The sequence below is a fragment of the Heloderma suspectum genome, chromosome 7 (genome assembly GCF_057233095.1).
Source record: "Heloderma suspectum isolate Gila_16-S chromosome 7, 16-S_ref, whole genome shotgun sequence".
In the NCBI taxonomy this organism is placed as follows: Eukaryota; Metazoa; Chordata; class Lepidosauria; order Squamata; family Helodermatidae; genus Heloderma; species Heloderma suspectum.
Genome location: NC_139464.1, coordinates 17,612,453 through 17,634,974, shown reverse-complemented (window position 1 = coordinate 17,634,974; position 22,522 = coordinate 17,612,453). Strand labels below are relative to the sequence as shown.

General features: G+C 44.1%; 1 protein-coding gene across 6 annotated transcripts in view; it reads left to right on the top strand.

The window, feature by feature from the left end:
• PDE3A (phosphodiesterase 3A) overlaps positions 1-22,257 on the top strand; it is a 392,649-nt gene extending 370,392 nt beyond the window's left edge. For 4 of the 6 annotated variants that reach the window (XM_084809193.1, XM_084809190.1, XM_084809189.1 and 1 more), the window contains 2 exons: positions 5,498-5,658; positions 13,267-22,257. In XM_084809193.1, the coding sequence (XP_084665319.1) occupies positions 5,498-5,658; positions 13,267-13,356 (251 nt within the window). In that variant the 3' untranslated portion in view covers positions 13,357-22,257. Of the gene's footprint in view, positions 1-5,497 lie in introns of all 6 variants that reach the window. The other 2 variants (XM_084809192.1, XM_084809188.1) reach the window with 1 other exon arrangement.
• Positions 22,258-22,522: the final 265 nt, after the last annotated feature.

Sequence of the window (22,522 nt, the reverse complement as noted above, 5' to 3'; positions counted from 1 at the left end):
CCAGAGTTAAGACTATCTCTTTTTGGTTCAACCTCCAGAGCCAGTGTGGTGTAGTGGTGAAAGTGTTGGACTAGGAGCCGGGAGATCTGGGTTCTAGTCCCCACTTGGCCATGGCAGCTCACTGGGTGACTTTGGGCCAGTCACAGACTCTTAGCCCAACCCACCTCACGGGGTTGTTGTTGTGGGGATAAAATGGAGAGGTGGAGGATAATGTAAGCTACCTTGGGTTCCTTGAAAGACGCAAAAAGGCAGGATATAAATGCAATTAATAATAATAATAATAATAATAATAATAATAATAATAATAATAATATAAAGCCAGGGAATGGGAAGCAAAGGCTGATGTCTTAATTGATGTGCCCTGTGATCAGTGATGACATTGTACAATGTCACAAATTGTGCTGGCTCGCAACTTGCCCTCTATGCACCCACACGCACCCTCTATGCATCCACACTTTTCCTTGGTCTTTCAAGCCCAAATCCAGATGGGGAGGATGAAATGCCTGGGACCAGCAAGGATGCCCCACGTTGCCTGGTCCTGTATCGCCTTACAAGGCACTTGAGCCTTACTATATTACTAGAGGAATCCTCTCAGTTGATCCATGCCAGTTTGTTGCTTACATGTGTAGCTGGATGGGCAGGTTAAACAGCAAGGCTAGATGCTTCATAAGGCAATACAGCACGGGGACTATATGGGGCATCTTTGTTGGACTCTCAAGGCAGCTTATTCATATCTGTCAACATTTCACAGGTGAAAATAGGGATGCACTTGTACAACCCCGTTCTCGTGCCAGAGATACTGTCCCAAGCCCCTATTCTACTCACCTCTCCAGTTATTTGTTACTCCACATTTCTGATGCTATATTAATTTACTGCCCTCCAGTGTTTGTTTCTTTTGATTTAAAATGCATTCGGGAGAAAAATACAACGTTCAGGTCTGAACTGTTACCACAGTTCAGAATGGACCTCAGCAGCTTCTGCGTGTGAATGACAAGCTGTACACTGCATACTGCTTTAGTGTTCATGTGCAGGCCTTTAAACACATGTGCACTAAAGAGAAGATACACAAACACATGCCATGCTCAGAACTGGAACCTAGTAGGCCCAGGATAGGGAGCTGGCCTCTGAAGAAGGACTAACCACTACGCTCTGTCATGAAACTCACTGGGTGACTTTGGGCCAGTCGCTGACTCTCAGCCTAAGCTTCCTCACAGGGCTGTTGTGAGGATAAAATGGAGAGGAGGAGGACCACGTAAACTGCCTTGGGTTCCTTGCAAGAGCGGAAAATTCGGGATATAAATGTAACAAATAAATAAACACCAGCAACGCACAGTAATAAAATTTCATTAAGAAAACAGGGTCTGTCCCTGGTTGATAGGGGCAGTTGCGGCTTCTTACGTTCCGAGTCTCTTACATTTCCTGAGCCCTCCAGCATGCCATATGATCCGAAAGCAATGAATACAGTTGTGGTGGTTAACCTGATGAGGTTTGCAACGGTTTCTAGCAAAATTTCAAATCGTGATAAATGCTCTAATGACCTCTGTGGAGAACAGCAAGGTTTGGGAGGGGGCATCTCCCGGGAGACCAGGGATAGAATGTTCTGACATGGAGTGCTAGTGTGGAATAGAGGTTTCTTCTGATTAAACCTGAAGGTTTCCTACCGGGAACTGAAATCTTTCTAATGAAGGATTGAACTGGATTTGGACTGTGCCACAGTGAAAAGCTCTTTGTTTGCAGTTGAAAAGCTTGAAGGACTCAACAATTTGGCTCCCGGCGCACACTTACTTTAGGCCACCTGGAAACGCTAATCTATGCAACACATTTCTTTGGGACAAAACATTCCTCTACGTCACTTTCTCCATCTTTTTTCCCCCCTCTCCTCTTCATTAAAGCTCCTGAAGAGGTTTATCATTCAAGTTAGCAGGTGCTGGTGCTAAGGATGGGTCATGGGAGAATTTGGGGCAGATTTAAGTGTTTTCTGCACTAAGAATCTCAACCACTTCAGCTAAGCACATCTGAGGCCGAATTCATACGTTGCTTCTGCGGCGTGAGAACTGCTTCTGCCTAGTTTGATCCTGAGTGGTTCGGGTAACCCTAAAAAGGGTGTGAGATGCTTATTAGCGCATCTTGCTGTCCATTTACTTGAGAGGTGGATTGATACACTGAACCTTTAGTTGATTGATTAGTGACTAAAACAGCCCGTTTTAATTGGTGAGATGGAGATAGAAAACAGGAAGACACAGCCTTTCCTTCTAACAAAGAGTGGTTGGTTTTGCTTATTAAACTGTTAAGCTGTTTCAAACTTCCTTTAGTACCTCAGAAAGTTGCCTGCATTTTGATTTAAACAATCTGCACATTTATTGAAATTCCCTCAGTTAATCAATGAAAAGGCAGATAATTAACCATCTGAAAATCTGACAGTCTTAGTTACTCTTCGATTCTGTGGATTCCAGTTAGCTTGAGACAAAGGGCACAATCCAGCAAAAGTTATGATTAAGGTTTACTTCTCACTGAGGTGGTGAGCGGGTGTCTGGGCTGTACCACTTCTGACTGCAGATGGGGAGTCACATGATTGAATATTCCTCTGTAAAAAACAAAATCCCTGCACATAGAGTACTAGCATATCAGACAGCTTGACTAGGACCCATTCTCTCTGACATCCAATGTTCTGTTTGCAAGATTTCCCCGCTCAGTCATGCCATCTGAAGTGGTATCGCCTCACCTCAGTAGAGCTAGGCCTATGTTCCATTAAAATCAGCGGAACTTATTTGTTCTGACTAAGCCTCATTTCATGGTGTATGTTTCATTAGGATGCTGGCTGGTTGGTCAGGCAGCTCACAGAGAAACAGAGAAAGCGGTATTATACCGAGTTGACCCATGGTCTGTCTAGCTCACCAGCTTTCCCCAACCTGGTGCCCTATAGATGTTTTGGACTACAACGTGTATCATTCCTGACCATTCGCCGTGCTGGCTGGGGCTGCTGGAAAGTGAAGTCCAAAAACATCTGGGGGACACCAGGGGGGTGCCTCTACCAGCGATTTCTTCCACATGGCCGCATGTTTAGGTCGTTCGGGATAGATGACATCATGGCCATCCAGCAGGCAGCCTGGAGCTTATCAGGGAAAAATCGGATTACATGATACTGCTTATAGTCCGATTCTTTTCCTTAAGTCAGGTTCTCCACAGTATAGCTGTTGTGTGCCCCTACCCCCGCATTTACCTCTGCTATGCTAGCCCTGCCCAGGGGTGCGCCTTTCACCATGACCCTGGTCAAGGGGTGTTTCCTGTTCCCTGTGTTTCCTAGCACAAACCAATTAGTGTCTACTCAGAAGTAACTCCCATCATGCTCAGTGAGGCTTGTCCCCTGAATGCACACATCAGAATTTACAGAGATCCCCCTCAATAGAAATAGCAGCTTTTAAAGCACTAATTTCCTAAGGCTGTAAAGCGGTTTACCAAAGTTCTGATTCTCCAGTGTTTGGTTTATTGCCTTTGGAAGTAACTAATTCACACCTTCGTTATATAGATCGTGCGCACCATCGGGTTAAAATGGGAGCTGGTTTCCCTGTCTCCCTGTGTTCCCTGTCCCTTCCCAGTGCAAACCAATTAGTGTCTACTCAGAAGTAACTCCCATTGTGCTTAATGCGGTTTGTTCCTGAAATGCACTCCCAGAGTTACTGAGATTCCCATGAATCAAAATAACGCATTTAAGAGCCTTAAATTCAGGGTTGTGAAGCTATGAAGCTTTGATTGATAGCAGCAGAGCAGGGAGCACACTGTGTCCTTATGATTGCTGTTTTAAAAAAGTAACTAATAAGTAACTAATGCCGGGGGGGGGGGGGAGAGAAAGACAGATTGTTCCCAGCTTCAGCAGCTTCAAAGCAGAGAGAACACCGAGTTCCTGCAATGATTATTGTTTTAAGTACAGGGTGGGGGAGAGAGAAGGTGGGTGATTTTTATTTATTTATTTATTTATTAAATTTATTAATCGCCCATCTGGCTGGTCACCCAGCCACTCTGGGCAATGTACAACATACAATAAAACAGTTTAAAACAATAAAATTCTACAATAAAAACATTTTCTAAAATACCCTAACCCAAATGCCTGCCTGAACAACCACGTTTTTAATGCACGACGGAAGCTCATTAAAGAGGGGGCATGACGGAGTTCCCTAGGGAGGGAGTTCCACAGAGTTCCACGGAGTTCCTTTTTGACACAGGAGTAAAATTTTATCCAAGGAGAAAGGGCCTGAAGGGGGGGAAGCATCTCTGATTGGTTGAGCAGCCCCTGCCAGTCAGATGATGTTAACTCCAACCCCCACCCAGATGTACTGTATGTTATGTGAACTGATTTAGAATGGAGTGATGCACTCGCTTGTGGAGCCCTGCCCAGACCAAAACAAGCTCCTTGGAAAATGTGGGTAAGCCACTCCTTCCGTTGTCATGGAGACAACGGAAGGTCTTAAGGAAGGATGGTCTTAAGGAAGGATGGTTTACACTGACTGGTAGTGGCTCTCCAGACTTTCATACAGTAGTCTGTTCCAGCCCTATCTGGGGTCTTTGGCATGTGAAGCATGGGCTCTCCCACTATTCTACACCTCCCCCTGCCTCCATGTGGTGAGGAGCATGTCATGTTCCCTCTCCTTGCACCTGAAGGAATGGGCACTCCATCTAGAAGCCCATATGAGTCATGGCCCCATTTGCACGATCCTTCTCGTTCAAAACAGGGGGTTGGAGGAGGTCATGTTAATTCCGCCATCACACATACGGGTCTCCTTGCAGGATGCCCTCATCAGAAGATGTGCATTCACTGCTGTACTATGCCAGTTGCACTACGCTCAGTAAGCGTAAGGACAGTGCAGTACCTCTTTCATAATTAATTTTCATGAATTGTGCCAAAAAGCTGTAAAGACTTTAGCAGTGGCTAATTTAGGGCACAATCCTATCGAGATAGGCGGCAGCCTCCAAACTCCGATTGAGGCTGTCTAGCCACAGGAGCACGGAGCAGGAAAGGAGACTGCTGTCTGCCTTCCCTGCCCCAGAACACCCCCAGCCACACCCCTTTTCAGCCGCTTCACACTCATCTTGTGAGCATGGAGGACCGGGCTGTTCCACGCTGCCTCGGAGGCAGTGCAGAAGTGGGGGGAGGTCAGTTTTCCGGGAACCGACCTCAGAGCGCGGGCTCCGAGGTCGGTTCCCAGATAACACAATATCCTATGGCCGTCTAGCTGCTGTGTAGCGGCCATAGGATTGCTCCCTTACCCACTTTAGCTTTGATTGTCCCCATCAACCCAGACATCTCCACCATTCCCAAGAGAGAAAACTCTTTTGTGATCCTTTGCATGGCCCAAAACTGCTACTGTTCTGGTGGTGTGATGCAAACCTACACGTGCTTTACTCAGAAGCAAGCTCCACTGTGTCCAATGGGCCTTGCTCCCAGGTACATGTATCTAGGATGGCATCCTTCATGTGTCCTTTTGCTTGTGGTATTTTACAGGAAAGAAGAGGCGGAAAATCTACTGCCAGATAACTCAGCACTTGCTTGAGAACCATCAAATGTGGAAGAAAGTCATTGAGGAAGAGGAGCGGAGAGCTGGGACAGAAAAGCAAGCTCTGGAGCAACCAGCAACGTTGCACCAACCCTCTGAACAAATTGAGGTGATTAAAGAGGAGGAAGAGGAGAAAGGGAAGCCTAAAGGGGAAGAAGACGGCACAGCCCTGGAAACGAACCAATGACGATGGTAGAATTTTGAGCAGTATTTGAAAAAGCAAGGATGACTTGCATACCCGTTCTTTACAAGCCAGCACAACATTTAGACACAACACTGTAGAAATATGGGATAATAATGCACCTACAGCTGTTTAGGTTCTTTGTTTCTCTTTCCTTTCCTTTTTTTTTTTTTTAACAGTGAGGTACATTGTTTAAGCTCTTACGCTCAAAGAAGCTTTCACACGGCAGCACCAACTTTTACAGACTTTCGTATGGGGTGGGGAATTATAAATATATCTGATTATATATATATATATATATATATATATATTATATACATATATATATATATAAAAATTAGCCTGGGTTTATCAGCTGCGTTATTTCTTCATTTTTTTAATGATGATATAGTATGGTAACTGTGACATTAAAAGAAGTGGGAGGAATTTGTAAATTAGAAGAATATTCACAGTGAAGTGAGTAAGGCTATCTTGTCCTTCTTGACATGGCGCTATTGATAGTATTGATAAAATATCGATGCGAACTGCCATCAGAAGCGTGTATGCAGGATGGTGTGTGCATACGTAGCAGAAGCATGGGGGCATCACTGAGCAAATGGACATGATATTGCATTGGAAGCTGGCTGTGGCACTGAAGTATGTTAACTCAGCACATGAGCATGAAGTCCAACCCCAGATTATCACAGAAGGGACCTCCACATAGAGCATCTGTGTTGTCCATAAATGAGATCTAAGCCTTTTCTTTCTCAGACTTGGAAAGCCTGCATTGAAGCACTCTATTTTTTCTTCTGCACAACTCAGTAGGATCCAGAGAGATGTGAGCCAAAGTGGCTTTGGGGTATCTGTGAAACAAGAGCTTGCGATTTCTTGAGCAGTCTCTTCTCTAGTTGGCTGGTAGCTCTTGGCTGTACTTTCCGAAAAGGTGCATCCATTGGAAAGTTGCGCAAGCTGTATTCACATCTTCACACTGTGTAATTTTATGTACACCAGATCTCCCCCCCCCTTCTTTTTTTGCATGATGTAAACAAGTGCCACCAGTTGCTTGCTAAGAGAATGTGTCTGTAACATCCAAAGGAATTCCTAGTTTGCTGAAATGGGAACCACTGGGGAGAGATATCCCTCTATTGCAATCTTTCATAACCATCACATACTTTCATATGCTCTGTAGGCTTATGAAGGAATTGCCGTATCAACCATTCTCCCTTTAACATTGAGTAGCAACTTGTGATGTTTGGTCATGGCTTATCGTGATTTTTATTGGAATGTTTGGAAGGACCATAAAACATGGCACCTGGTCATCTAGATCAGTGGTGTCTGCGCTTTCTACTTTCAGGGAATACATTCTACATTGGTTTGCTTGCTCTGTGTATCACAGAGTATTCGGGGTGCACAGACAATTTGTGCAGAACAATGGTTGCGCCTCACTCAGGATGCACCCCAGAACATACCCCCTGCACTCTCCTATGCCTGCACACTGCAGGAGAACTTTGGTAGTAATGGACAAGCTATCTTTTGGGGAAGTACAGTTATCTTCCATTAGTGATCTACCTGCTGAGGAACCCAGATTTCCAAGGAACCCCACATTTCTCCAGAACTACAGTTTGGAAACCACTGTTCTAGATGGGCAAGTTCAATTTCTAGCACAAGGGCATGTGGAGAGCATCTGCACAAAACAGGAAAAATGTTTGTGGGTGGGATTGTCCTTCTGTTGCTCCTTCAAGGCAGGAATTAACCGTGATGTTGCTTTTCAAGGAGGGGTGTTTGCCATATAGCATTTGATGTCCATTCAAAAGGTCATATGTAAAATAAGTTCTCATTTGGCTTTTCTATATACCTACACTTGCAGGACTATAGTGACCTGACAAGAGCCACATATTATGTCAGAGATATGCCCGGGAGTCCCTTAAGGAGGCATTGTGCATGTGTGTGCCTGTGTGTGCATGTGAAGAAAATAGCATGAATTTAGGGACTGAACACACATTGCCATTCTCTTTTCTTCTCATTCTGTGTATGTTTCCTAACACTGGTGGGGCGGGGCGGGGGAAAGTTTATTTTTAAAAGGAGATTTCATTGTTGGCCTTTAAATGTGGCAGGATGGGAGATCTGGAATCACCCAGGATCTTTGATGTCAAAAGACAACTATCTTTTGCAATTCTTACACTGAAGAGCATAAATCAGGGGTGGGTGACACACAGCCCACGGGTTGCCCCCACCAGGTTCCCCTGCCTCCGTGGCACAGCCTCCACCACTGCTCCGCCATCGGATTCCCAGTGTTTCTGGGAAAGAGAATCCCAGAGCCTGTTTGGCAGGCTGGTGGGAGTGCAGTTCTGCTGGGAAACAAGGTGCATGCTCCCCCCATGTCATGTTTCCAAGTAGAATCACTGGGAATGCAGCTACGGGGCCATTTCTGGTTGTGGCTGTGGTGGTGGTGGGGTGCTTGTCCACTTCGTTTGTGTATCTCAGCGACCACTAAAAGCGAGTTCAGAGCATGCAGTTTTCTAGCTGCAAGGAGGCAGTTTATTAGTTGTACGTTACTTAGATACTCCTCGATTCACAACCTTGTGCGGTTTTGCTCTGGAATTTGGTCTTGTCATTTAAAACACACACACACACACACACACAGAAAGCCAGGTCTTGGGCACACCCTAGGATTACTTTGGTTCAGACTGTCTTGTTTTAATTTCTTAATGATTATCTCTTTTCCCATGATGGATTTTGTTTATCTGTATGTAAATATTGGGAAACCTTTTGACGTCCTGTAGGTAATAAGGGGAAGGTGAGATGTTTTTGTAAATATATTTTTTTTAAAAAGGAAAGGAACCTTTTCTATAAAATGTAGCCATTCCCACATTCGACAAAATAAGATCTTGCATAATTGGCAGTGAGACTTCGTGAAGCCTTTTCCACTCTGCAGCATGAGTAGTATTATCCATCAGTACGCAAGTTAAGGATCTACCAAGGATACTGACATTCAGCATCAGAATCCAGCTCATCTGGGCAGTGGTTAATGGCACTTAATCCTCTTTCATAACTAAACGCCCTCTCAGAAATCATGCTAATGCTCTCATCCTCCTCACTGTTTCATCTGGGTGATCAATACCTTAAGTCTCTTGAATGATGCTTCAAGAGTGGTTCATTCGCAACTTTTGCTTCTCTACTTTTCCTAGTCTTCTCAGGGGTCTCCTGGTATCACAGTCTGCAGAATTACCAGCATCAGCCATCACTATCCGAGTTAAAGATTAACCAGTGATGCTGTATTTCATTGCTGTATTTCATCATCAGACTCTGGTCATTGAAAATTTAGTGGCCTTGACTTCCTTCCACTAAGATAAAGTCAAAGGTGAGTGAGAGAGAACTGCTGGCTAGAGCTGATTGGTAAGCTGATCTCTCTCTCTCACCATTCCTTTTACTTAGTAATGTCTCTGGATTCTTGAAAGTGGCAATAGTATGCACAAATTGAGGTATTGAGATGAGCAGCATTTCAGACATTACTGCCTCTTCATGGGTTACGTTTTTAAAGAGTACATCTAAGATTTTTTTCCAGTGATTGTCCCAAAATGTAAAATGTAGATGTGAAAAACATGTATCATATAGGTACCCTTGGTTCAACACTGAATGGGCACTTGATGGCAAACCCAGATTGGTTCATGTGTAATGTGTGAAATGGTCCTTAGTTGAAAGCTGAAGTATCCCAGGTGCTGTGTCTGTCTCATGCGACCATAATTTAAGGATTTCAAGATCATTCCTTGCTGTGAGTTCTTTGTGCTTTTCCTTTTCTCTGTTGTTACCCTCGTCTATGATCTCTTCCTCCTTTGGAGTTTTGGGTTTACTCAATGTGGCAGTATTTCTATCAGCCAAGTGATGTTGTGGAAGTTACAGAATTCCGTGTCTGAAGTAGCCTGTAGTAGCGGGGAAGGGTCATCACTCTATTTTTATTTTCCTCATTCTCTTGTTTTTGCACACAAAGTAGATTCTCTTTCCTTACAGGAATGCATGCGTTCTCCTTTTATCCCTACTTTTCCAGGACTAGAAGGTTTCCCCCTGAAGGTTTCAGTTGCTCTGAACTCGCTTTTAGTGGTCGCTGAGATTTTTGCTGAGATTTGAATAGATTATCGATGCAACTCAGAAGCCAAAGAGTAGGGATGTCACGGGAGTCGGGGAGGGGGGTGGAGTCCGGCAGACTACCCCCCACTCAGCCTCCCAGACTCCAGTCGGCGGACATTACCACTGACCCGCCCTTGCTCAGCTCCCTGGATGAGCTGCCGTGCAGTCCATGGGCGAGTGGCATGCGGCCGCCCAACCCCTCGGCGAGCCACCATTTGCATAAAAATGGCAGCTTTGGGTTTTTTGTAAAAGGCCTTTTACGTAGACAGCAGCCATAAAGCAGCCATTTATGCAAAATGGCGGCTCGCTGAGGGGTCGGGTGGCTGCTCACAGACCACGCAGGGGCTTGTCCAAGGAGCAGAATAGGAGCAGGCAGCCAGTGGGGGTTTGGTGAACAGCAGTGCAGACAGAGGTGAGTCCGTCCCTACCAGAGAGCTTCTTTGGCCACGCACCAAGTGTGTCCACCTAGGGATGTAGGACAATTTCATTTCTGCTTGCAAAACATCCAAGCATGCCGTGTTCATATCTCAGAACTGGGCACGAGACAAGTGGTGAGCTGATGTTCAGAGAATCCTTACTCATCCACACATGCACCCTCTCCGCCCCTTCTGGTTTGAGGCCAGATTTCCTGGTAACTCACAGGAGAACAAGATACAAAGGAGAACTCCAAAGCCCACATATCTGCAGAGGACTTCCTACACAGCCTTCTGGTTTGGTGAAGGAGGATTGGGTGTTATAGTTATGTGTATATATAAATGCAGGGAGTGCTATGAGCTGCTGCAGCTGCTAATTCTTTCTTTTTTTTCACCAATCCCAAAGATTACCACCTTCCCAAAACATGGGAAAGAGAGGCTAAACATAATGGTTGTAGCCAAAGGGATATTCCTCACAGCTGTTTTCTCTGAAGTGTGAGCAAACAGCCACAATCCAGTCCCAAAACTCCATGAGCTTGCCAGAATTCCCATCCCAGCTCAAATACTTGTTTGGTTTTTTTAAATTTTCTTTGGCATAACTTTTTTCACGTGTTATGCCAAATGCATTTCTCATGGTGTCCAGACCACCTCGCTGTGTTTTGATCATCTCCGAGAGACAATGACTGGGCTTTCCTATCTGCATGCTTTCTCTATCCCAATATACAATGCATAGAGCAACAATTTACATTTTTAAAAAAGTGTTCAAAAGTCACGCTCTACTGGAAATCTCCCCCCACTCCAAAAAACCCCCAACCCCCTCAGCTTCCAGCTGTCACTAAACTCACAGTAATTGTTATAATGGGGAGACATTCCAAACTCAAGGCCCAAATCTCCAAAATGTTGCTCATAAAAACTAGCTCTGCTGGAAAGCTAATGTGAATTCTTAGGTAAGGAAGAAAACTATAGAATGACTATGGAAGCCCAGGGGAGAACTGAAGGTTTTCTCTTGACTTTTGTTGCCTCCAGTCTTTCGGAATAGGGCTATATTTGTCCTTCATTTTCCGAGCTGCTCTTTCTGTAATGTTAGTGTTGCTGCTGTAACATTTCTTGGCGAGATTTGCTTGCAAGTTCAGTAGCTAAACTTAGGTCTTTATGAGCATAAGGAATTTTGTATCGACCTGGAACTGGTATGAAAGGCATTATTCAGTCCATACAGTGAAGTAGAAGATAGTGATAGTGAAGGCAGAACAGTCCAGATACTCTTCAGTTGATAATAATTTTATTTCTAGCCATCAAAGTATAAAATTAAGGCATGAAGAGCCAAGCTATCTATTATAAGCACCGTCCCACCCATCAACCTTCCACACCTGCTGTTGCTTAAAAATGTACAGGGAAAGTTACACACAACTGTATGTAATATGTAGTTTGGGCCTACATGGTTCCAACTATAAATCATGTGATATGATAACTGTTGTTGACTCAAAGAATAGTTAACGATTATTGTGGAAAAGCGGTGTTTGGACTCCTATCCACGGTGCCATATTAGTCTCATCTTGAGCCAGCACTAACAGTTGGATTTCTGCCTCCTGCTGCCCAGACGGACAACAGCCAGCATGCCAATTTGCCTTGCATTAAAAGATATTTGCATCTAAGCTGTCATGGCAGGAAGTGAAGTGAAGGGTTTAAGAGATGTGGGATGGCACGGCATGGAATGAGGCAGCTTCTACACAGAGAACCAAACCTTTTGCTCCTCGGTGTGGTGGATTACCCAGTGACCTCCTCTTAGAATACCCATTTCAGGATAAGGTCTAATCCCTTGGAAAATATTTTTATGGCACACTTACGGGATTTTTTTTCGGGGGAGGGGTTGGCTGCAAGGAATAAAAGTGGCTTTATCAAGAGCCAAGTAAGTGTGCCCTTCACTGTTGATGTTCCAGTGGGAGAGGTTGCAATCTATGGTGTAACTACAAACTGAACACCAAGAGTCGTGCAGTTTCTGGCCATGGATTGGCCAAGTTGTTTGAAAACTTGGGTGTCCCCCAGCTGGCAGCATTTGTTGTTGTTTAGTCGTTAAGTCGTGTCCGACTCTTTGTGACCCCATGGACCACAGCACACCAGGCCCTCCTGTCCTCCACTCTCTCCCGGAGTGTGCTCAGGGTCATATTCATTGCATCGGTGATGCTATCTAGCCATCTCATCCTCTGCCGTCCCCTTCTCCTTTTGCCTTCAATCTTTCTCAGCATCAGGGTCTTTTCCAGAGAGTTTTCTCTTCGCATTAGGTGGCCAAAATATTGGAGCTTCAGCTTCAGTATCTGTCCTTCCAATGAGCAGTCAGGGTTGATTTACTTTAGGATGGACTGATTTGACCTCCTTGCAGTCCAGGGGACTCGTAAGGGTCTTCTCCAGCACCACAGTTCGAAAGCATCAATTCTTCGGCGCTCAGCCTTCCTTATAGTCCAGCTCTCACAGCCATATGTTACTACTGGGAAAACCATAGCTTTGATTAGACGGACCTTCATCGGCAAGGTGATGTCTCTGCTTCTCACTATGCTGTCTAGGTTTGCCATAGCTTTCCTCCCAAGGAGCAAGCATCTTTTAATTTCATGGCTACAGTCACCGTCTGCGGTGATCTAAAATCTGTCACTGCTTCCATTTCTTCCCCTTCTATATGCCAGGAAGTGATGGGGCCAGATGCCATGATCTTCGTTTTTTTAATGTTGAGTTTCAAACCAGCTTTTGCACTCTCCACTTTCACCCTCAACAAGAGGCTCTTTAGATCTTCTTTGCTTTCTGCCATTAGGGTGGTATCATCCGCGTATCTGAGGTTGTTGATAATTCTCCCGGCAATCTTAATTCCAACCTGTGATTCACCCAGCCCCACATTTCTCATGATGTACTCTGCATATAAGTTAAATAAGCAGGGCGACAATATGCAGCCTTGTCGTACTCCTTTCCCAATTTTGAACCAATCGGTTGTTCCATGTCTGTTTCTTACTGTTGCTTCTTGTCCCTCGTACAGGTTTCTCAGGAGACAGGTAAGGGGAGCTGGCAGCATGGTCCCAGCATAATTAGCCTTGAAGCTGATGGGATTTTAAACTTCGATGGCTGAACTGGAAACATGAGAAGACAGGGGGAAACAGAATCACCGTTGTTGGGGTGTCAAAATCACTTCTGCTCTGCTTAGGATGTATGTCTGTTTTAACCCTCAGCGAAGTTCCAAATCAACTTTATGAACTGCATTTGTGTCCTCCTTTGTTACAATTTAGGCAGTAATCCCCTGGAGGCAGTCTAAAATTGAACGTGCTTTCTTATGTCACTAAAGATGCAGTGGACATTGCTAGAGAAATTTGAGCTGAGGTGGAAGGAACTATCCTATTCAACAAATGAAACTGCAGCTACAGGAAACACTGATAGTGGATTCATACCACCATACATACTGATGAAAGTCATGAAAAAAACAGTAAGGACGATATATTCCTCTCACCCCCGTATCCACTTCTGAATCCAGCCCTCCACCAAAACAGAAAATTAACTTTTCTGTTTGCAACTTTCCATGTGTTAAACTTTCATTCTAGAAGCTGATCTGTGTGCTTTTTGGTTTTAATTTTTGTGAACCGCCCAGAAAGCTTCAGCTATTGGGCGGTACAGAAATGAAATAAATTTGGCAGAATAAGGGGGCAGAATGCTGGACGGTACCACTTCCTGTGTAGGTGGCAAGTTGCATTATTGAATGCCCAAATGTGAAAAGTTCCCTGCATGCAGTAAACTAGTGCTAGGGAGAAGGCTACGCTAGACCTCTCTCTGAAGTGCCTGTTTTCTACATACCAGGAATATGTAGCATTTAAAAATTTGCTCCGTCACCTGCAGTCTGAAGTGGCACAGTCCAGAATTCTACCACCTCGTTCCAAGTAATGTGTGTAGGTCAGCTCTCAATAATGTCTAGGCATGATGCAGTGGCTATTTGTACAGATGTGGTTACATCATGTTGAGAGGAAACTATGGTAGAGCAAGATGTTGTTGACTAGCTTCCCAAGTGACTTAGGAGTTCAAGACCCATTAACTATTTGTCAAAGAAACCATTTTTTTTATAAGGCTCCATCCATAAACAGCAGGTAATTAATAAGAGCTGACTAAGTTATCCCGTTGAAGACCCAGCCAAAATGCAAGAGGGAGCTAGTTTATCAGTGTCAATGCCTTCTACAGCAAAACATCATTCTCTGAAATTGAGCTTCGAGTGAGATTTTTATTTCCTAAGAAGCAAAGTCCCCTTCAGTACATGTCATGTTGGCAAATCATAGGAAGCAGAAAAACTGGCTTCTGCCCATTTTTCAACTGACAGTCATAGGTCACGTTGAGGAAAGCTAGCAAACTGATCCATTTACTTGAAGCAAAAACGGCATTGGTGTCGTTCATTATATAGGCTTTAGCTGAATGTGCCATCAGATGTCACCACTTCTAAATGTCTAGGTGGTTAAGTGGTCGCAGTATCCATCATATTATTAATGCGCAATACACTGTATTTTTAATATATTTGAAGAGTCTTGTCCATATCACTTTAGGCAGTGATTTTTAAGCTGTGTTTCATAGAAACATGGAGTTCCTCAGTGAGATAATGGTGGACCAACATCCCAGAAAGACCATGTGTTCACCACTGCCATTCTTCCCCTACAGTACATTGGCACAGGACAGTGTTGGGTGTGTTGTAAGTCATACTCTTAGTTCATGTAGGGCAGCAGTACAGCTCAACATGCAGGGGCCATGCCCCACATTATCTGAGTGTGTGTTCTAGAACATGGCCCAGAATCTTCAGAAATGCTCCAGAATGGCCACTGGTTACATTCTTTAACCTTATCTTCCTTTACCATAGTGAATTAAAAGTTTGCTCTAAGCTGTGTGTGTGTGTGTGTGTAAAGAAAGGAGTAGATTTCTCTCCCCGCCCCCACACACTTATTTTGCTCATCATTAAACAGCAATGGGCTGAATAAGAAAATGATCTCTATGCATGTACAGAATATGTCTTCTCGATCCAGTCAGAGCAGGGTACAGAAACTTTTTTCTGTCAGCAGCCGCATTCCCTTGGGGATAATTTGTTGGGGTGGGACCAGAGCCAAGAGTGGGTAGTCCTCCCCCTTTTTTCTTTCCCTTTTTGCTACCCCTCCCCCCTATCTTTTTCTGACCTTTCCTTCTCTCTCCCTCTTCCTCTGTGCCCAACAGGTTGCTAGGAAAGATTGCTCTTGACTTGACAGAGGTCTGAACTGACCTCTTGCAGAGGGCTTTTAAAATTAGGCCAAGATTAGAGTCTATATTTTCTCCTAAACTTTCTCCTAAATCCATCAATAAAACCAGGTTTTTTTCTGCAGAGACTTTAAAAAATGATATTCATGCATTGTTCCCAGTTAAGATAAAGATGACATTCATAATTTTGAGTAATGCCTGTAGAGACATGAATAATGTCTTGTTTTTCCAAGTCTAAACCTGGTTTTCTTTAGAAACTTTGCAGACATTCAAAGGCTTTTATTTCCATTTGTTTAAAAGGGGGAAAGACAACCTGAAGCTCATATGGTATGTTTGCTTCTTGCCAACATTTTTACAAATAGATTCCAGGGCAACTTTGATGTTTTTTTAATCTTCAAAATATTTTCATTCTCCAATCCAGACTTTCATGCATGCAGAGGAACCTTGGGATGCAAGGCCTTTCCTGTTCATTTCAATGACCTTAGCTGAGCAGCATGCATGGGAAGAAAAGCACATGGGTTGTTACTAGAGATGTGGAGAAGTCCACGATGGGTTAAAATGAATTCGGATTTCTATGAATCTGACCTGTGGATTCTGCAGAGGGATGGCTTTTTCCAAGTCTTACTGATTCCACAGACTTGCAGACTAGTTTTTTTTACTTTTGTGGGGGATTTGTGCTAATGCACATTAGCGCAAGTATGCATTTTCAAACAAACAAAATTCTTTTACAAGAAATCTGATTCTGTCAATGAGGGGACCATGGAACAAAATATGTCTGACAATCCACAAAACACAGATGGAACGGGTTTAACAAAATCCATACATCTCTAATTGTCACCCCCTGCTGAAATAAATGGGAAAGGCCTTGCAGTCAGAGGAGTGCCGTATGCACATGCGGGCGGGGGGGTCCACATCTATAAGTAATTCCTGGATCAAGACATAAGTGTAAGTGATGGAAGAGTTGTGGTTCCTACATTTAGACTGAAATCTCAAGAGTTTGTTTCATTTGAATCTCTGGTTATCAGTCCAAGTGGATCAAATACTATTATTCCTGGTATCAACTATCAGTCACTTTTTTATTGGAGAGCCATGGTAAGGAGGGGCAGTGGATGGAAGACTAGAGTCCCACCCCACCTTCAAAAGGGGGCAGCTAGCCACTCTCCTGGCCTCAGCCCCTTCCCAATATAGATGCACACTCCTGCCTCTGGTTGGCAACTGGAAGGCCCACATACTACTACTCAGGGGGCCAGATTTGGCCCATGGGTTCCCCCAGTTGCTGATTCTAATATACACCGTTCTTTCACATGCATGCCTTTTTATATGCGTGATCCCCATAGCTTTGCATGTACAGGTTTGTGTGTAATATCCACACAAGATTATACTTAACGTTTGTGTTCAAGGCACAGACACATGCTTGCACATCATCACATTTGAAGTATGTTTCTGCAGCAACATCCAGTCATGATCAACTAATCTGCCAAGGTTAAAAGTGCTTCTTCTGGCAACCCTTTGAAAGATGAATATGTACTTGACTTGTCACAAGACTTGAAGCCAATTCCGGTTTTCTTTTGTTAGTGCGAAATTCACATCTGAGCAATTGGAAGCTTTTGCCCTAACAGGCATTCCCTCTTATTTTTCTCCCGAGCAAATAGGTTTGCTTCCTAACTTGCAAGGCGTGGAGCGCCTCTCATTTTCTGTGCCTGTTGATGATGTGTAAGCGCATCTGAGTATTCAATGAGTTGCAGCGGTCCTTGTTTTTTCTCTCTTGAAAGGGTCCCATTGTCACTGTGGCCCTTGATGGGTCTGCAACTTTCTTTCTTTTTAACATTCTTTTTTGGAGAGTTTATACGTATGTGTTACCTTGCAGATTTCCTCTAAAGCAATATCTTAAGTTGTTAACAAATCCAAAAAAAGAAAGAAAGAAAGAAAGAAAGAAAGAAAGAAAGAAAGAAAGGGCATGATCCTGCCAGAGTTGAGCACTCTCCAGATCCATTGCTTTTCAATGGGGTGAGATTTAAACTGGTGTTTAACTAACTGTTGGAGGGGGAAAATAGCAGCCATGCTTTGAAGATACAAAAAAATCTAACCAACTGTTAATAACAAGTTCCTTCCTAAGTCTCCTGATGAAGTTGAATGAGACTGAAACATGGTAAACGTTTGGCTGGCTCATGCCCAAAGAAGATGGAACTGCCAACTAAAGTAGCAATGTGGAAAAGTGCCACACCCCATTCAGTATTTGTATATGTCCATTTTTAACACGGTGTTCTTTTCACTAAGTACTACATGCATTAATTTATATTTATATATTGTCAATATTGTTGTAACCAAACTTCTTTTTAAAAAACAAACACTTCAAGAAGAAGCCCTTGTATTTGTAGGCGATGATCTTTCACGGACCGACCGGAATCCTTTTTCCTTTCACTGATATCTTGCACTTAAGACATGTAGCAATACTTAATATATTCCCTTCACGAGTATTTGTTAAGTGATTTTTAGTTAATGGCTGATAAATGTTTTGTACAAAATAGATTCTGTACAGGGAAAAAAAGAGAAATCTTTTAGATAAACATTATTTATTTTTACTGTTTTGTAAGTTAGACACTATAATGAAGCTCCTTTTTTGCCAGAATTACTGGAAGTGCCTCTTGGTATAATGTATAATAGTAAATATGTATTCAGAATTATTAGAGATAACTTGTCACAAAATGAACAATGTGGATGTTGCAATGTGAAGAAAAACATAAATATAATTCTGTGGTATCGTATTCATTGCTATCCTTTCTTCCTTCAATTATTGAGGCTGGTTTTCTAATGCTGCTTCCTGCAGAAACAATAAAATTGGGCTGCAATCTATCATCCCTAGGAGAGCATCACCAGGGCCATAAGATAATTCAGACCGCCAGCTCTGAGGGTGAAGAACAGTTCCAGCCTTGGAGGGGGAGACCTGACCGCTGATGTCCCCTCCCAGACCCCATGGAAACCTCTATAACCGATATTGCTCCGGTATCAGAGCTCCAATATCAGTAGAAGCAAAGAGGGGGCAAGTCGGGAAGGGGGGTTGTGGATGGATTGGGGAAGGCTTTGGTTCTGCAGGATCCGAAGCCTTCCCAGTCCCAAGACATGCTCCTGACATGGGGTGGGGGGTATACGCCAGACTGTTGGTTGCAATGGGAGGTAAAAAAAAACAAGAAAAAGAAACAGATCAGGAGGAAGGGGAGGAAAATGTTGTCCTCTCCTTCCGCCCTGCTAGCATGAGTCCAGCAGGGCTGTGGATACAGTGGTGTCTCCACCTTCAGATCTTCCCAATGGAGCAGGTAGGTTTGCCATGTCAAACATCATGGGTGCCACAAGTATTATTACAAGAAGAAGAAGACGAGAAGGAGGAGACATTTTTCTCTCTCTGTCATAGTACTAGAATCCAAACTATGGAATTTGCTACCACAAGGCGTGGTGATGGCCACCAATTTGGATGTCTTTAGAAGGGAGTTAGACAAACTCATGGAGGAGAAGGCTATTGATGGCTACTAGTTCTGATAGCTAAATGCTACCTCCAGTATCAGAGGCACTGTGCATATGTACATACACCAGTTGCTGGGGAACATGGGTGGGAGGGTGCTGTTGCACTCATTTCCTGCTTGTGGTTTTCCCGTGGGCAGCTGGTTGGCCACTGTGAACAGAATGCTGAACTAGATGGACCCTTGGTCTGCTCCAGTATGGCTCTTCATATGTTCTTATCTGGTTGATGATGATGATGATATACAGCCTTTGTATATCACTTTCAGGTCCTCAAAGTGTTCCACATATTATTGCCATATTGCAGCTAGAAGGTGGAGGTAGAGAGAGAGTGGGTTGAATCGGTGAATTCAGGGCTTTGAACCAGAGACTCCCTGATTTGCAGCTCAGTCTCTTTGCTGCCATGTTACACCAGGGGTAGTATCCAACTGTGCCCCAGCATAAGCGTGAATGATGCTGTGTTAGTGTAAACCAACGCTTGTGCAATGTAAATAGCGCTTGCTAGGGCAGCGGGGAAAAGTGGTGATTTGCTAGTGAAATTTGGCAGTGTTGCTTGACGTTAATGCAGTGTCATTAGTGCTAGCACAGGAGAACATTTGGATACTACCTAAGGTCTCAACCCCCTGTCACAGTATCAGGATCAACAGTATTATGCACTCTGCACGAAGAAGGCTTCTATGTAAAACCTGCCAGTGTTCTTTCCCACTAATGTTGCATGGTTTCTCTTGTCATGTTCTTAACAGGAACCTGTTCCAGATTTTTCACATCCCAGTTAATTAACAAAGAACCATTTTGTACCCCTTCCTGCTTTTCAGCACCATTACCTTGCTTACCTGTTGGAGGTGGTGTGCTCCGCTGGGACGGCCCTACCATTAGGCAGAGTGGGGCGGCCACCTCGGGCAGTGGGTTGTGGACGTTATGAAAGGGCAGCAAATTGAGAGTTATTTAGTATGTTTCTATTGAATTTTTGCTGCCAGGGAAGGGGAGAAATGCTTGTGGGATTTTTTCCCCCTCGGGTGCCAAAATAACTTGGCTAGCCTTGGGTTATGCACCTTGATTTGCGCCACCTCCTGCAGCAAAGTGACTTGAGCCAGCCTGGACTGCACAGCTGCTTCCACATTGATTCATAACAGGACTGACATTCCCTCCCTGACATTCACCGCTGCATTCAGAGGTGACAAATTGGGCAGGAGTATTTTGTGGGGTGAGGTCTTGACATTCTCAAATGCTTTCAGTGTATGGGAGGGAGGAGTCATTTACTGGGGCAGAGAGCAGGCGCAGTGGCTTTCGCTTTATCTCCCTATTTTTTAAAATGGTAGGAAATGTAGTTTGCTGCTATCCCACCCTGAATTTGCTCCCCCGCCCCCACTAAGAGTTTTATTTTGGGTCTGCTCCTAATTTCTACCCTTTCTAAGATAAATTCTTACAGTATACACATACATGCCTGTTTTTCACCCACAGCAGATGTAAATACAACAAAATATACTTGGGTCAAAAGGGAGCAGGGATTGATAGCAAACTCAGGTTTTGATTTGTGCAAGGCTTTTGATGATGGGTGATTGACTGGTGGTGCCTTGCTCAGGAGGTGGCTGAGGGGTGTGTGCACTCTTTATTTTACCATTTGTACCCTGTTCTGTCCTTGCACCCTCTTCTACTCTTTCAGCTTTCTGGAAAACCCCCTAGCTTGGAGCTTTCCGGTACCGCTGCCTGCTAAGTGCCTGAACACCGAGAGAGGCATTTTTGGTTTTGCTTTGTTGTTGTTATAAGTCTGAAGAAGAAAGGGTGGGGGGAGAAGGAGAGCTTGCTCAGCTTTCAGACACTCAACAGGCAGCAGCACTGGAAAGCCCCAAGGAGGAAGTCCTAGCTAAGTCTTCTAGGGCACTTTTCAGAAAAAGAAGACTTTTCTGAAAGAAGACCTAGAAGACTTTTCAAGCAGGGGGAGAGGCTACAAGGACAGAACGGGAAAAGGGGGAAGAAAATGCACACAAACCCCTCAGCCACCTCCTTACAGTAAGAGGTAAACACTGAAGCCCTGTACCCTGAGAGATTTCTCCAAAATGTTCACCCTTTCCGACAATTTTGGGGTACAATTTCTTTGTGCCCCTCCCTGCAACGAATGGTCGAAAATAAATAGATTGAAAAATCGGGCACAGTGCTACTTTTAACTTCCCACAATGCCCCAAGCAATGCTAGGTTGGAGGTATAGTAGGACATTAAAAGGGCAGCTAGATTCAGGTGCCTGGCGCTGTTCAGAGTGCTGGGCCAAAAGACACTGCTGCTGTCCATTCAGAGACCATCTTTGTGTTTTCTTGGTGGTAGTTTTTCAGAGCTCCACCCTAACCTACAGAATGACCCCAACAGTTCAAAACCATTTCAAGGATTTACTAAGATAAATTTTCCATTATAAAGGGGGCGGGGGAGCTGCTGCCATTTAGAAACTAAAGTGGCTTATTTGCAGTATCCACTTCCATAGGTAATAGCCTTCTTCGTCAGATGCATGAATTAGATGGAGAAGTGGACGTTTATGCATAGACCCGGTCTGAGGTACAATGGAGCATAAACCAAGTTAACGAAGTGCAGAACTAAGAACTACAAGGCAAAATAGACTCTGATTCATTCACTCACTGTATATGCCAGTAATGTGATACACATCTAAGTGGGAACCTTTAAGAAAAGGGATGCCTAATTATACTCCCTTCTCTACTTTACTTCCTTTCAAGACATTTCATTCCGTAAGATATTTTTGTAGGAAGAGATGGACCACCCTGGAGAGAAGGCCAATCAGATAACATTAAGGACCACACACGAATAACCTTCCCTTGCTAACATGGGAAGCCAAACCATCATAGAGACAAGGTCCCAACCCCTCTTAGAGGACTGGAGAGGAGAAGGGCACCTCATCCAAAGTATTGTCTCAGGTTGAATGGAGGGTGGGCCCAAAGATTTTGGTGCAGTCTGGCAAGGAGAGCAAGATTCACAGGGAGCCTTAGCGGCCTAATCTTGGATATATTCAAGATTTTAAAATTGCAACAGCAGTAAAAAAACATACTTTCAGCGCTTTTGTGTTGGTTACTTTTTAGACTCATAATATTCATGGATAAAAGATGCTCACTGTGGAATAATCAGTTGTGACCTAAATCACAGGAGTTGGGCTCTCCACCCCTCATGGAACCCCTGCGCTCTGTGCAATACTTAAAGTTAAAAAGACTGGCTGGGAATGATGGGACTTGCAATCCAACACATCTGGAGGGCACCAGGTTCGGGAAGGCTGATTTAGAGCAAAAGTCTGAAGAGGGCATCTAAGTGCATTCAGGTGAGTGTGCTGAAAAACCTCCTTGAAACTGGGAACCATTATTGAGCAAGCTTCTAAATGCATGAAGACCAGGGGTGGAGCAGACAGGGACGTTGGGGGCTAGGCTAGCATGCCCCCCACACACACGCACACAACCTGTCCCCACTTTTAATTCTCATGCAGTGGAGGCTGGTGGCTCCAACTTCGGTGAGGCTGATATTCCATTCTGGGTTTC